Source organism: Capricornis sumatraensis, chromosome 8 (assembly GCF_032405125.1).
Source record: "Capricornis sumatraensis isolate serow.1 chromosome 8, serow.2, whole genome shotgun sequence".
In the NCBI taxonomy this organism is placed as follows: Eukaryota; Metazoa; Chordata; class Mammalia; order Artiodactyla; family Bovidae; genus Capricornis; species Capricornis sumatraensis.
This window is the reverse complement of record NC_091076.1, coordinates 55,606,478-55,618,633: the sequence shown is the minus strand read 5'-3', so window position 1 is coordinate 55,618,633 and position 12,156 is coordinate 55,606,478. Positions and strand designations below refer to the sequence as shown.

Genomic DNA, 12,156 nt, shown 5'->3' with positions numbered 1-12,156 from the left:
ATCTAAGCAATTTAAAATCTTGAGAGTCCCTTGGACTGCAAGGAGATCAAACCAGTCAATTCTAAAGGAAATCAGTCCTGAATATTCATTAGAAGGACTGATGCTGAAGCTGAAACTCCAATACTTTGGCCACTTGATGTGAAGAACTGACTCACTGGAAAAGACCCTGATGCTGGGAAAGACTGAAGGTAGGAGGAGAAGGGGACAACAGAGGATGAGATGGTTGGATGACATCATCGACTCAATGGACATGAGTTTGAGTAAGCTCCAGAAGTTGGTTATGGACAGGGAGGCCTGGTGTGCAGCTGTCCTTGGGGTCACAAAGAGTCAGACACGACTGAGTGACTGAAGTGAACTGAAGTCAGCATTGCTATTTTGAGCCCAGGGAAGGTTTCACTAGCCAACAAACACCATGACATTTATCTATATGTCAGTTGTCTACACATTTCTTAAAAATGGACATAAAGTGATGTAACAGGAAAATTTACCTCTACAAAATGGAGAAGCTTTTCAGTGGATGCCTCAAAAGTTTTCCGAGCCATTTCTGATTTTCGCAATTGGCAGTCCAGTACTGTGATTCTCTTTCTTAACTCCTGAACACTTTCCTGGAGAGAAATATCAAAAGGGATTTTCTCTTATTGTATATATCTTTTGATTTGGAGGGGGACTTAACTAATTGCAATATTTTTAAAAGTTAAACTGCACAGGGATGCTGCAAATTTTATAATATAAGCTACATATAACTTTACTGACAAAGCTTAACATTGTACCAGCTGTCAGGGTTCCAATTCAGTTTCTTCAGAGCAAGCATTGAAGCAAATTTGAAGTTGAAGGAAACTACATTGATAAATGGCACACTAGAAAAGTATAAAATTGATTATATATTACTCCTTCCACACAGGGGGGAGTAAGTACTACTTTATTAGTCTTTTTGTAAAAAGAAAATATTAATAATAAATATAAATATTAATAATAAAGCAGGAAAAGCATATGAATCAATTGCTTTCAGATTTTGGGCAACAGGCAGTGAAAGATCAGGATTCTGGAGAGATTAAAAACACAAAAGTTAAGCTCCATGACTGGCCTTTTGTCTAAAGTCTGCAAAACATGGCATAGGGAAAGAGGGTCTAAAAAGAAGATAGGGTTTTACTGACCTGAGGAAATAAAAATTGAAATTTAGAGATGGCTAAACCTGTGGGGCATAGTAGAAGAGAAGAGGAAGCTACACAAAATAAAAGCTGCGAAACTACACCTAAGTATCTCTTGGTCTTCAGCAGGATTCGAAGCTCTGCATAGGCACAGCCAGGCATTAAAAGGCTGGCCCACTATGGTGGAATATAAGCTAAACAGAGGTTCTGAAGTTTACATTTGGCTGTAAGTCATTGGTGTTTGACCAATTAGAGAAGAGAAGTTTAACTGAACACCCTGGGTCCTCAATTGAGACCACAGTAAGACCACACCTTAGGAATAGAGCTATGCTAACCCTAAAGGGGCTTTCCACGTGGGGCTAGGGTTGAGGAATCTGCCTGCCAATACAAGAGGTACAAGAGACGCGGGTTTGATCCCTGGGTTGGAAGATCCCCTGGAGTAGGGAATGGCAACCCACTACAGTATCCTTGCCTGGAAAATTCATGGACAGAGGACCCCGGCAGGCCACAGTCCATGGGGCTGCAAAGAGTTGGATATGACTGAGCATACACATAACTCTATTGACTGCTACAGTAAAATCATTTTAGTTAGCTTATGGTGGCTTTTTCTGGACAACATGGCTTACCAGATGCTGACAGAAACCCCTGTTAGTGTGGCACAATCCAACATGCTGAAGATACACATACATATTTAATATAGCATAACTGAATTCGAAGCTGAGCTGGCGGAGAAGTAAAAGAATGCTGTGAACAGTAAAGGAATTTCATGAAGACGTGCAACAGCATTGCTGCCTGAATCCACTCAAGTGAGAGTACAGCAGAGCACAACTTTATTTCAGGGTATTTGCTGATGATTGGCGGCCTCTAGTTTGGGGTTTCATCAGGCACAAACAGGAGAACTTTAATGGGTAAATTAGGGAGAAACAAACCTCTTGATTTTGGCTCTGGTGAAAGGTAGACCTCAGTGCATCACTCACACAGGTTAGAGATCAGGACTTATATTACTTATGTGGTCTGTACATTCATAAGCTGAAAATATAGTTTAAAGTAGTCCCTGACTGGTAAAAGCAAACACAAACTTTCTTTAGTGGGTTAATTTCTAAATTTAGATATCAAAAATTGCTATATTGAATGTATCAAAAGATCATGGCCTCAGTAAATAAGCTACTATGGATAAAAAGTCAGCTGAAGGAGACAAATTATACGATCAGACCTACAGAGAAGGCAGATACTGAAGTGACTGAATACAGAATATAGTTAGACTTGGACTATAAAGAAAGCTGAGCGCAGAAGAATTGATACTTTTGAACTGTGTTGTTGGAGAAGACTCTTGAGAATCCCTTGGACAGCAAGGAGATCCAACCACTCCATCCTAAAGGAAATCAATCCTGGATGTTCATTGGAAGGACTGATGTTGAAGCTGAAACTCCAATATTTTGGTCACCTGATGCGAAGAGCTGACTCATTTGAAAAGACCCTGATGTTCAGAAAGACTGAAGGCAGGAGGAGAAGGGGACGACAGATGAGATGGTTGGATGGCATCACCGACTCAATAGACACGAGTTTCGGTAAACTCCGGTTTTGGTGATAGACAGGGAGGCCTGGAGTGCTGCAGTCCATGGGGTCACAAAGAATCAGACATGACTGAGCGACTGGACTGAACTGATTGTTCAATATGTTTTAAAAACTAAGAAAGAATTTAAAGCATAATAAAGAGACAAGATACTATCAAAATAGATCCAGATGAAGTAAAAAAATCAAACTTAGAAATAAAAATGCAGCACTTACTTAGGCAGCACATATACTAAAATTGGAACAATACAGAGATTAGCATGGCCCCTGCATAAGAATGATACATGAATTTATGAAGCATTCCATATTTTTCACTCTTTGACATAAATCACAGCAAGATCACCTTTGACTCACCTCCTAGAGTAATGGAAATAAAAACAAAAATAAACAAATGGGACCTAATTAAACTTAAAAGCTTTTGCATAGCAAAGGAAATAATAAATAAGATTAAAAGACAAGCCTCAGAATGGGAAAATAATTGCAAACAAAGCTACTGACAAAGGATTAATCTCCAAAATATACAAGCAGCTCATACAGCTCAATATCAGAAAAATAAACAACCCAATCAAAAAACTGACAAGAGGCCTAAACAGACATTTCTCCAAAGAAGACATACAGATGGCCAATAAATACATGAAAAGATGCTCAACACTGCACATTATTAGAGAAATGCAAAACAAAAATACAATATCACTTCACACCAGTCAGAATCATCGTCAGTTCAGTTGCTCAGTCGTGTCTGACTCTTTGTGACCCCATGGACCATAGCATGCCAGGCCTCCCTGTCCATCACCAACTCCCAGTGCTTACTCAAACTCATGTTGGTGATGACATCCAACCATCTCATTCTCTGTCGTCCCCTTCTCCTCCTGCCCTCCATCTTTCCCAGCATCAGGGTCTTTTCAAAAGAGTCAGCTCTTCACATCAGATGGCCAAAGTATTACAGCTGCAGCTTTAGCATCACTCCTTCCAGTGAATATTCAGGACTGATTTCCTTTAGGGTGGACTGGTTGCATCTCCTTGCAGTCCAAGGGATTCTCAAGAGTCTTCTCCAACACCACAGTTCAAAAGCATCAATTCTTTGGCTCTCAGCTTTCTGTATAGTTCAACTCTCACATCCATACACGACTACTGGAAAAACCATAGCTTTGACTGGACAGACCTTTGTTGGCAAATGTCTCTGCTTTTTAATATGCTGTCTAGGTTGGTCATAGCTTTTCTTCCAAGGAGCAAGCAGTGTCTTTTAATCAGAATAGCCATCAACAAAAAAATTACAAACAATAAATACTGGAAGTGATGTGGAGAAAAGAGAACCTTATTGCACTGTTGGTGGGAATTTAAATTGATACGGCCACTATGGAGAATAGTATGGAGATTTAACAAACTAGGAATAAAATTACCATACGACCCACCAATCTCACTACTGAGCATAAATCCTGAGAAAACTACAGTTCAAAAAGACACATGCACCAACGTTAACTGCAGCACTATTGACAATAGCCAGGACATGGAAGCAACCTAGATGTCCATCAACAGAAAAATGGGTAAAGAAGTTGTATGTATGTATATATATAAATATATGTACATGTATATAGACATATACAATGGAATATTACTCGGCCATAAAAAGGAATGAATTTGAGTCAGCTGTAGTGAGACTGATGAACCTAGAGCCTGTTATACAGTTTGAAGTCACAAAAAGAAAAACAAATATCGTATATTAATGCATGTATGTGGAATCTAGAAAAATGGTACTGAAGATGTTTAGAGAGGAGAAATGGAGGTAAACGTAGGGGACGGCCTGGTGGACACAGCAGGGGAAGGAGTGGGCAGGGCGAGCCGAGCGCGCAGCACTGACTCGCGTGCACTGTCAGGTGTGAAGCGGATAAGCAGCAGGACGCTGCTGGGCAGCACAGGGAGCAAGCCTGGTGCTCTGCAATGACCTACAGGGGTGGAACGGTGGGGGAAGGAGGCTTAGGAGGGAAGGACCACAGGTATAACTGCAACCGATTTGTGCTAACGTACGGCAGAGACCACCACAGCATTGTAAAGCAAGTATCCTTCAACTTACAAAAAGGCAGTAATAATCAGAAACTCAGCTAATGTGTTTACTATCCAACACATTAAGATAAGTTGAAAAGAGAACAGGTGAACTAGAAGAGAGAGGTAAATAAACTTCTTATGATAGAGCAGAAAAATAAAAATGGAAAATATGAAAAGAGAAGAGGTAAGGAAAAAATAACCAGAAGATCTAGCATATATCCAATATAAATTAGATAGGAGAGACAAGAAATAATGAAAGAGAAATAGGTCAGGATAACAGCTTAAGGTTTTGCAGAAACAGTGAAAGACACTGTTACTCAGATCAGGAAGCTCATTCCTTGAATCGCAAGCATATAATTAAAGATAGCTCAATACATGGCTGACCATAGTCAAACTTCTGACCACTTAAGATAAAACCACCTAAAAAGAAACAACACACTGCAAACAAATAACAGACTGAAATCTGCTATCACAAGCATGGAACAAAAACATTAAAGAAACTCAGTGCCAGTTTAACATCTGAAATGCTACACTTCAAGAACAAGAGTTAATAAATATGTTTCTAAACAAACAAAAATAAATTTCATTACAACAGAGCCTATCTTTGAAAGATGAATTTCTAAATGCTGTACTTCAGGAAAAAAGAAAGCAATTCAAGCAAGTTCTGAAATGCAAGAATGTTGAACAAAGAAAATGATAAACTTGGAGGTCTATCTAAACAAAGATTCACAGCACAAAAGAAATTGTAATAATATCTAAATTATGATGTTAAAAGTCAAGAAATAACTAAAATACTTACAAAATATTAAATAGCAAGACTATTGGATTTGTAGTAAAGTTATTACAGTATTTACAAGTAGAATGATAGTGATTACTTTTATAATTTAAGTTAAAATAGAACACTAACATTGCTATTACAAGATAATCATTAAAATTCGAAACCAAGCGTCTTAACTTCGAAACCAGCATGAAAGTGAAAGTTGCTTAGTTGTGTCCAACTCTTGAGACTCCATGGACCACAGCCTGCCAGGCTCCTCTGTCCATGGAATTCTAAAGGCCAGAATATTGGCATGGGTAGCCATTCCCTTCGCCAGGGGATCGTCCCAACCCAGGGATCGAACCCTGGTCTCCCACATTGCAGGCGGATTCTTTATCATCTGAGCCACCTGCAAGTGAAAGCAGCATAGTAAAATAAATTAAATGGGAGTGGGGGAACATAGGAAAACTCTGACCCAGTCCAAACAAAAGGGGCGAGAGGGAGGTAAGAAATGACAAACAACTAGAAAACATGGGACAAATAAAATGCAGAAGATAAAAGGGCAGAAGTTAAGCCAAGTGCATTAGTGAATAAGAAGGTAAATGGAAAGATCTTTCCCATTAAAGGTCAAAAATTAGTAAAATGGGAAAAAAACCTAATTACCGGTTGTTTACCTGTTGTTTATATTTTATTTTACAATTAAAATATAAGGACAGGGACTTCCCTGGTGGTCCAATGGTTAAAATCAGCCTCGCAGTGCAGGAGGTGCAGGTTTGATCCCTTGGAGAACTAAGATCCCATATACTATGCGGTAACTAAGCCCATGCTCCACAACGAAAAGCCTGTATGCTGCAATTACTGAAGCCCCTGTGCCGAAACTACTGAGCCTGTGTGCCCCAACTACAGAGTGCATGCACCACAATGAAAGCTTCTGCATGACACAACTAGGACCTGATGCAGCCAATCTAATAAATGGATCATATAAGGACTAATAGAGTTTTTGCCAAGAGAACACACTGGTCATAACAAACACCCTCTTCCAACAACGCAAGAGAAGACTCTACAGATGGATATCACTGGATGGTCAATATTGAAATCAGACTGATTATATTCTTTGCAGCCAAAGATGGAGAAGCTCTATACAGTCAACAAAAACAAGACCAGGAGCTGACTGTGGCTCAGATCATGAACTCCTTAGTCAAATTCAGGCTTAAATTGAAGAAAGTAGGGAAAACCACTAGAACTTTCAAGTATGACCTAAATCAAATCCTTTACGATTATACTGTGGAAGTGAGAAATAGATTCAAGGGATTATATCTGATAGACAGGGTGCCTGAAGAACTATGGATGGAGGTTCATGACATTGTACAGGAGACAGGGATCAAGATCATCCTAGGAAAAAGAAATGAAAAAAAGCAAAATGGTTATTTGAGGTGGCCTTGCAAATAGCTGTGAAAAGAAGAGAAGCCAAAAGCGAAGGAGAAAAGGAAAGATATAGGCATCTGAATGCAGACTTCCAGAGAACAGCAAGGAGAGATAAGAAAGCCTTCCTCAGCCATCAATGCAAAGAAACAGAGGTAAACAATACAATGGGAAAGACTAGAGATCTCTTCAAGAAATTAGAGATACCAAGGGAATATTTCATGCAAAGCTGGGCTCAATGAAGGACAGAAATGGTATGGACTGAACAGAAGCAGAAGATATTAAGAAGAGGTGGCAAGAATACCCAGAAGAAGTGTACAAAAAAGATCTTCACAACCCACATAATCACAATGGTGTGATCACTCACCTAGAGCCAGACATCCTGGAATGTGAAGTCAAGCGGGCCTTAGAAAGCATCACTACGAATAAAGCTAGTGGAGGTGATAGAATTCCAGTTAAGCTATTTCAAATCCTAAAAGATGATGCTATGAAAGTGGTGCATTTAATATGCCAGCAAATTTGGAAAACTCAGCAGTGGCCACCAGACTGGAAAAGGTCAGTTCTCATTACAATTCCAAAGAAAGGGAATGCCAAAGAATGTTCAAACTATCCACAATTGCACTCATCTCACATGCTAGCAAAGTAATGCTCAAAATTCTCCAAGTCAGGCTTCAACAGTATGTGAACTGTGAACTTCCAGATGTTCAAGCTGGATTTAGAAAAGGCAGAGGAAACAGAGAACAAATTGCCAACATCCGTTGGATCATCGAGAAACCAAGAGAGTTCCAGAAAAACATCTGCTCCTGCTTCATTGACTATACTGAAGTCTTTGTGTAGATCACAACAAACTGTGGAAAATTCTTAAAGAAATGTGTATACCAGACCACCTGACCTGCCTCCTGAGAAATCTGTATGCAGGTCCAGAAGCAACAGTTAGAAATGGACATGGAATGACAGACTGGTTCTAAATCAGGAAAGGAGTACATCAAGCCTGTATATTGTCACCCTGCTTATTTAACTTATATGTGGAGTACATCATGAGAAACGCTGGGCTGGATGAAGCACAGGTGGAATCAAGATTGCCGGGAGAAATATCAATAATGTCAGATATGCAGATGACACCACCCTTGATGAAAGGGTGCCTCTTGATGAAAGTGAAGGAGGAGAGTGAAAAAGTTGGCTGAAAGCTCAACATTCAGAAAACGAAGATCATGGCATCTGGTCCCATCACTTCATGGCAAATACATGGGGAAACAGTGGAAATAGCGGCTGACTTTATTTTTCTGGGCTCCAAAATCACTGCAGATGGTGATTACAGCCATGAAATTAAAAGACGCTTACTCCTTGGAAGGAAAGTTATGACCAACCTAGACAGCATATTAAAAATGACCACCTGATGAGAAGAGCTGATTCATTTGAAAAGACCCTGATGCTGGGAAAGATTGAGGGCAGGAGGAGAAGGGGACGACAGAGGATAAGATGGTTGGATGGCATCACCGACTCACTGCATATGGGTTTGAGTGGATTCCGGGAGTTGGTGATGGACAGGGAGGCCTGGCATGCTGCAGTTCATGGGGTCGCACAGAGTCGGACACGAGTGAGCAACTAAACTGAACTGAACTCATAATCTGAGTCTAAAATACACATAAAAGATCAAAGGATTATGTAGCCACCACACATGTAAAGAAAAAGAACTAGACAGGGTCATCAGATCAAGATTTAGAGTAAAAGAGGCTTTTGAATTGAAAGGGACCGGGATAGTTTATCATTCATTTAGAAAAAGAAAGAAAGAATGGAATGGACCCCTATCTCATACAATGACATAAAACCATGACAGAAGGATCAAATTTTAAAAACTTTTAGAGACAAATATAAAAACAGTTTTGAGAATGGAGGGACTTCTAGAAAGACACATGGAGGAAAAGACCGATTAATTGGATTATATGAAAATAACTGGTTCATTTCACCTTAGGGTGCAAAGGCAAGGATAAATTCAGGAGAAGATTTTTACAACATGAAAAATAAGAAACATTTCACATAGAAACACAAATGCCTAATAAAAGCATAAATATTAGCTCAACTGGCTATCTAGGACAAGAGGCAAAGCCCTGGTTTACTGCATTTGGTGGTGTAAATAATCTTACCATGGCTCATTTCAAGCTAACCACCTGATGTCATTGAACACAGAGTTAAGATAAGTTTAAATACTTTCAAACACAATCGGCATTGCCTAATTGTAATTAGTAAAGCTGATCATACAATCATCACTCAACCTACCAATTCCACTCTAGTATGAACAAAAGAGAACTGCTACACATGTGGAATAGGATATATATACAAAACTTTTTAGCAACATTGTTCATAAAAGAAGAAAACTGAAACAGTTGTACTGTCTATCAAATACAGTATGGACAAATACACTGTAGTATATCCACTCAATGGAATACAAAAAAGCAATGAAAAGACATGAACTAGCTATAAACTTCAAATAAATAAATCTCAAATACAACATTTTGAGTGAAAAAAACACAAGTCGGAATAATAAAAGTAGTATGTTTTCTACTCATATGAAGTTGACAAACAGGTAAAATTCAACAATACGTTGTTAAGGGATATGTGCATGCATGCTTAAGTGCTCAGTCATGTCCAACTCTTTGTAACCCCATGGACTGTGTTCCACCCGGCTCCTCTGTCCTTGGGATTCCCCAGGCAAGAATACTGGAGTAGGTAGCCATTCTCTTCTGCTGGGGACCTTCCTGACCCAGGGATCAAACCCAGGTCTCCTGCATTGTGGGTGGATTCCTTATTGTCTGAGCCACCAGTGAAGACTAAGGGATATATATACACGGGTAGTAAAATAATCAAGAAAATGGTTAAGATTAAATCTAGGAAAGTGGTTTTATGGGATGAAACTGGAAAGGGACATTGTGGGTCGTCAAATATATTAGTAAATTTTTATTTCTTAAGCTGAAGGAAAAAATAAATAAAAAGGGAGCTAAGTAAGCACAGAGATAATAAAAGGGAAAACTTGTAAGAAAAATATTTATTGTTATAAAAATAATGTTTTAAAAATGAATATCTGAATTCTGTAATATTTTGGCCAGTATCTCTTCAAGCAATCTCAAACAATTAAAAAAAAGTTTCCTTCTCTTTCTCCACTGGTATTGGGGTTGGAAAATGTTGAGATGTTCATCTCTAACATCTCTTGGAAAAAAAAAAAAAGATTACTTTCAGACATGGGCTAATGGCTTAGTTTAGGATTTTGTTCTCTTAACAAAATTTTGTTCCTCGGAATGGCATGAGACACCATTATGCTAAAAAAGAGAACTGAATTAATTATATTACCACAAAACTTAGGACAAAAATGTTCTTCAGCTAGGAGCTGAAATAGAGAATAGCAAATAACCTATGCTTTAAAAAATTGAATAATTTCATATGAATTCCTTAAATGTTATATTATTTAAAAAGAAAGTATTTTTAAAGACTTGATTATCCCTCAAAAAATAAATCAAGTTATTATTTAAAAAGTACTTTTAATATTTTGATAATCCCACCAATATTTTCAGAATCATGCTAAGTTACTCACATGAAATAAGCATGTATCTCTGATTTCAGAACATAAACCTAGGTCAAGAATAATAAATATATGCAACATTCCTTAGTATTTCTGCCATCTAAAGTATTGCTCCCCCTTGGCCTTATGGTATTATCAATGGGTGACAGGAACATCAGACTTCTTCTGGAACTCATTTAAATGGCAAATGTGAAAAATGTATCTCTTAGATAATCAAAGAAAATTTCAGATTTTCTTCTGTATCTTGCTTTTCTAAAACTAGTTTCATTTCCACTTGGTATATTTAAAGTATTTAACTCTTATGTTTAAATAACTAAATGTAAAATTTTCAAATTTGTTTTATGTTCTTTTGAAAGATGACTGGATTAGAGACATAAATACTATTATGGTTAGAAATAAATTCTAGGATGTTATAAAATATCTATTTCAATTTATTTAATTTTCTACTTTATTTTAGTGAAAAAAAGTATATATGTCTATTACAGTTTTTAAAGACCATTCAATGAATATAGTATATATAATGTTTTACAAAATCACATAATAAAAAAATTCACATGAAAAGAAAGGTCACATTGTCTTCTGAAAAGCATTCAGTATTTTGCTACTGAAATTGAAGACTGCTTAACTCAAACTCAAGTTTCTTTCTCTTAATTAACTTAGGCCTCTGGCAAAAAATTATTTAACTTTCACACTTCCTCAAGTGCTCTAAACAAAGAGTAAAACAGAATTAAAAGACAAATTAGCAAGTTTAGGGAAAAAGGAGGAAACCAATGTAATGGGATTTAATGCTTGAGTTGTACAATGTTGACCAGTGACCCAAATAAATTTGGGGCACATACTTTTCCATCCCAAAGCTATCTGGATAAAGGGAGGCTCATAACCTTCACATTACCCCCACCATGACACATCATCCTACCACTGAATAACAGAAGACAAACACTGACCTAGTTTAGAAGTGCAGACGAAAAAAAAAATGAAAACAGGATACATAGCTATGGCAAGGAAACCATGGTAACCAGAAGAGAGAACTGTTTTGCTTACTTTATTTTGGTCAGAATAATCAGCAAGCTGAACCTTCAGCTCTGCAATCTCAGCCTCTAACAGACGGATCACTTCCTCGTAATCCATTTCTATTCCCTGTGCCTGTCTCTGTGCAGCTTCGGCAAGATGAAGCCGACTTCGCAGGGCTCTTGTTTCTTCGACCACAGCTTTGGCTTCCTAAATAGTAAAAAATAATAATGTCATTGAAGAAAAGAATGTAAAAATAGTAGCGGTTTAAACAAAATATTTTCTTCCTTCTAGAAATTATAATTCAAAAAATGAATCAATATACTTATATTTTTCACATCTCAATTTGAAAACTAATATTCATGTTATTTAATTAAGGTCATGCGTGACCTTACTTTTCCTTGATTTCTTGGATAACTTTCAGTATGGACTCTCCAACTTCACAGATTTAGGAGAGACTTTTGAAAATAAGAGAAGCAGAAGAAAATTGAAAGTGCAAAATAGAATAAGAATTGGCTCAAAAGATAAAAAGAGCAGACTTCTACAAAAGTCAAGCAGGTGGTAGGGCTCATGTTCTATGAAGGTTTTTGCAGCTTCATCAGATCCTGCTGAGAGATTTATAGTGTTAAGGG

At 37.8% G+C, this 12,156-nt stretch overlaps 1 protein-coding gene and 1 non-coding gene across 3 annotated transcripts in view; one reads left to right on the top strand and one right to left on the bottom strand.

Annotated features, from left to right (window-relative positions):
* STXBP4 (syntaxin binding protein 4) overlaps positions 1-12,156 on the bottom strand; it is a 198,002-nt gene that overhangs the window by 69,933 nt on the left and 115,913 nt on the right. For both annotated transcript variants that reach the window (XM_068978558.1, XM_068978559.1), the window contains 2 exons: positions 11,558-11,734; positions 489-605 (listed from right to left, as the gene is read on the bottom strand). In XM_068978558.1, coding sequence (XP_068834659.1) covers positions 489-605; positions 11,558-11,734 — 294 coding nt within the window. The remainder of the gene's footprint in view (positions 1-488; positions 606-11,557; positions 11,735-12,156) is intronic.
* On the top strand, positions 2,929-3,032 carry LOC138084834 (U6 spliceosomal RNA). The gene has a single exon (XR_011145242.1). It is a non-coding gene; the product is annotated as a U6 spliceosomal RNA (small nuclear RNA).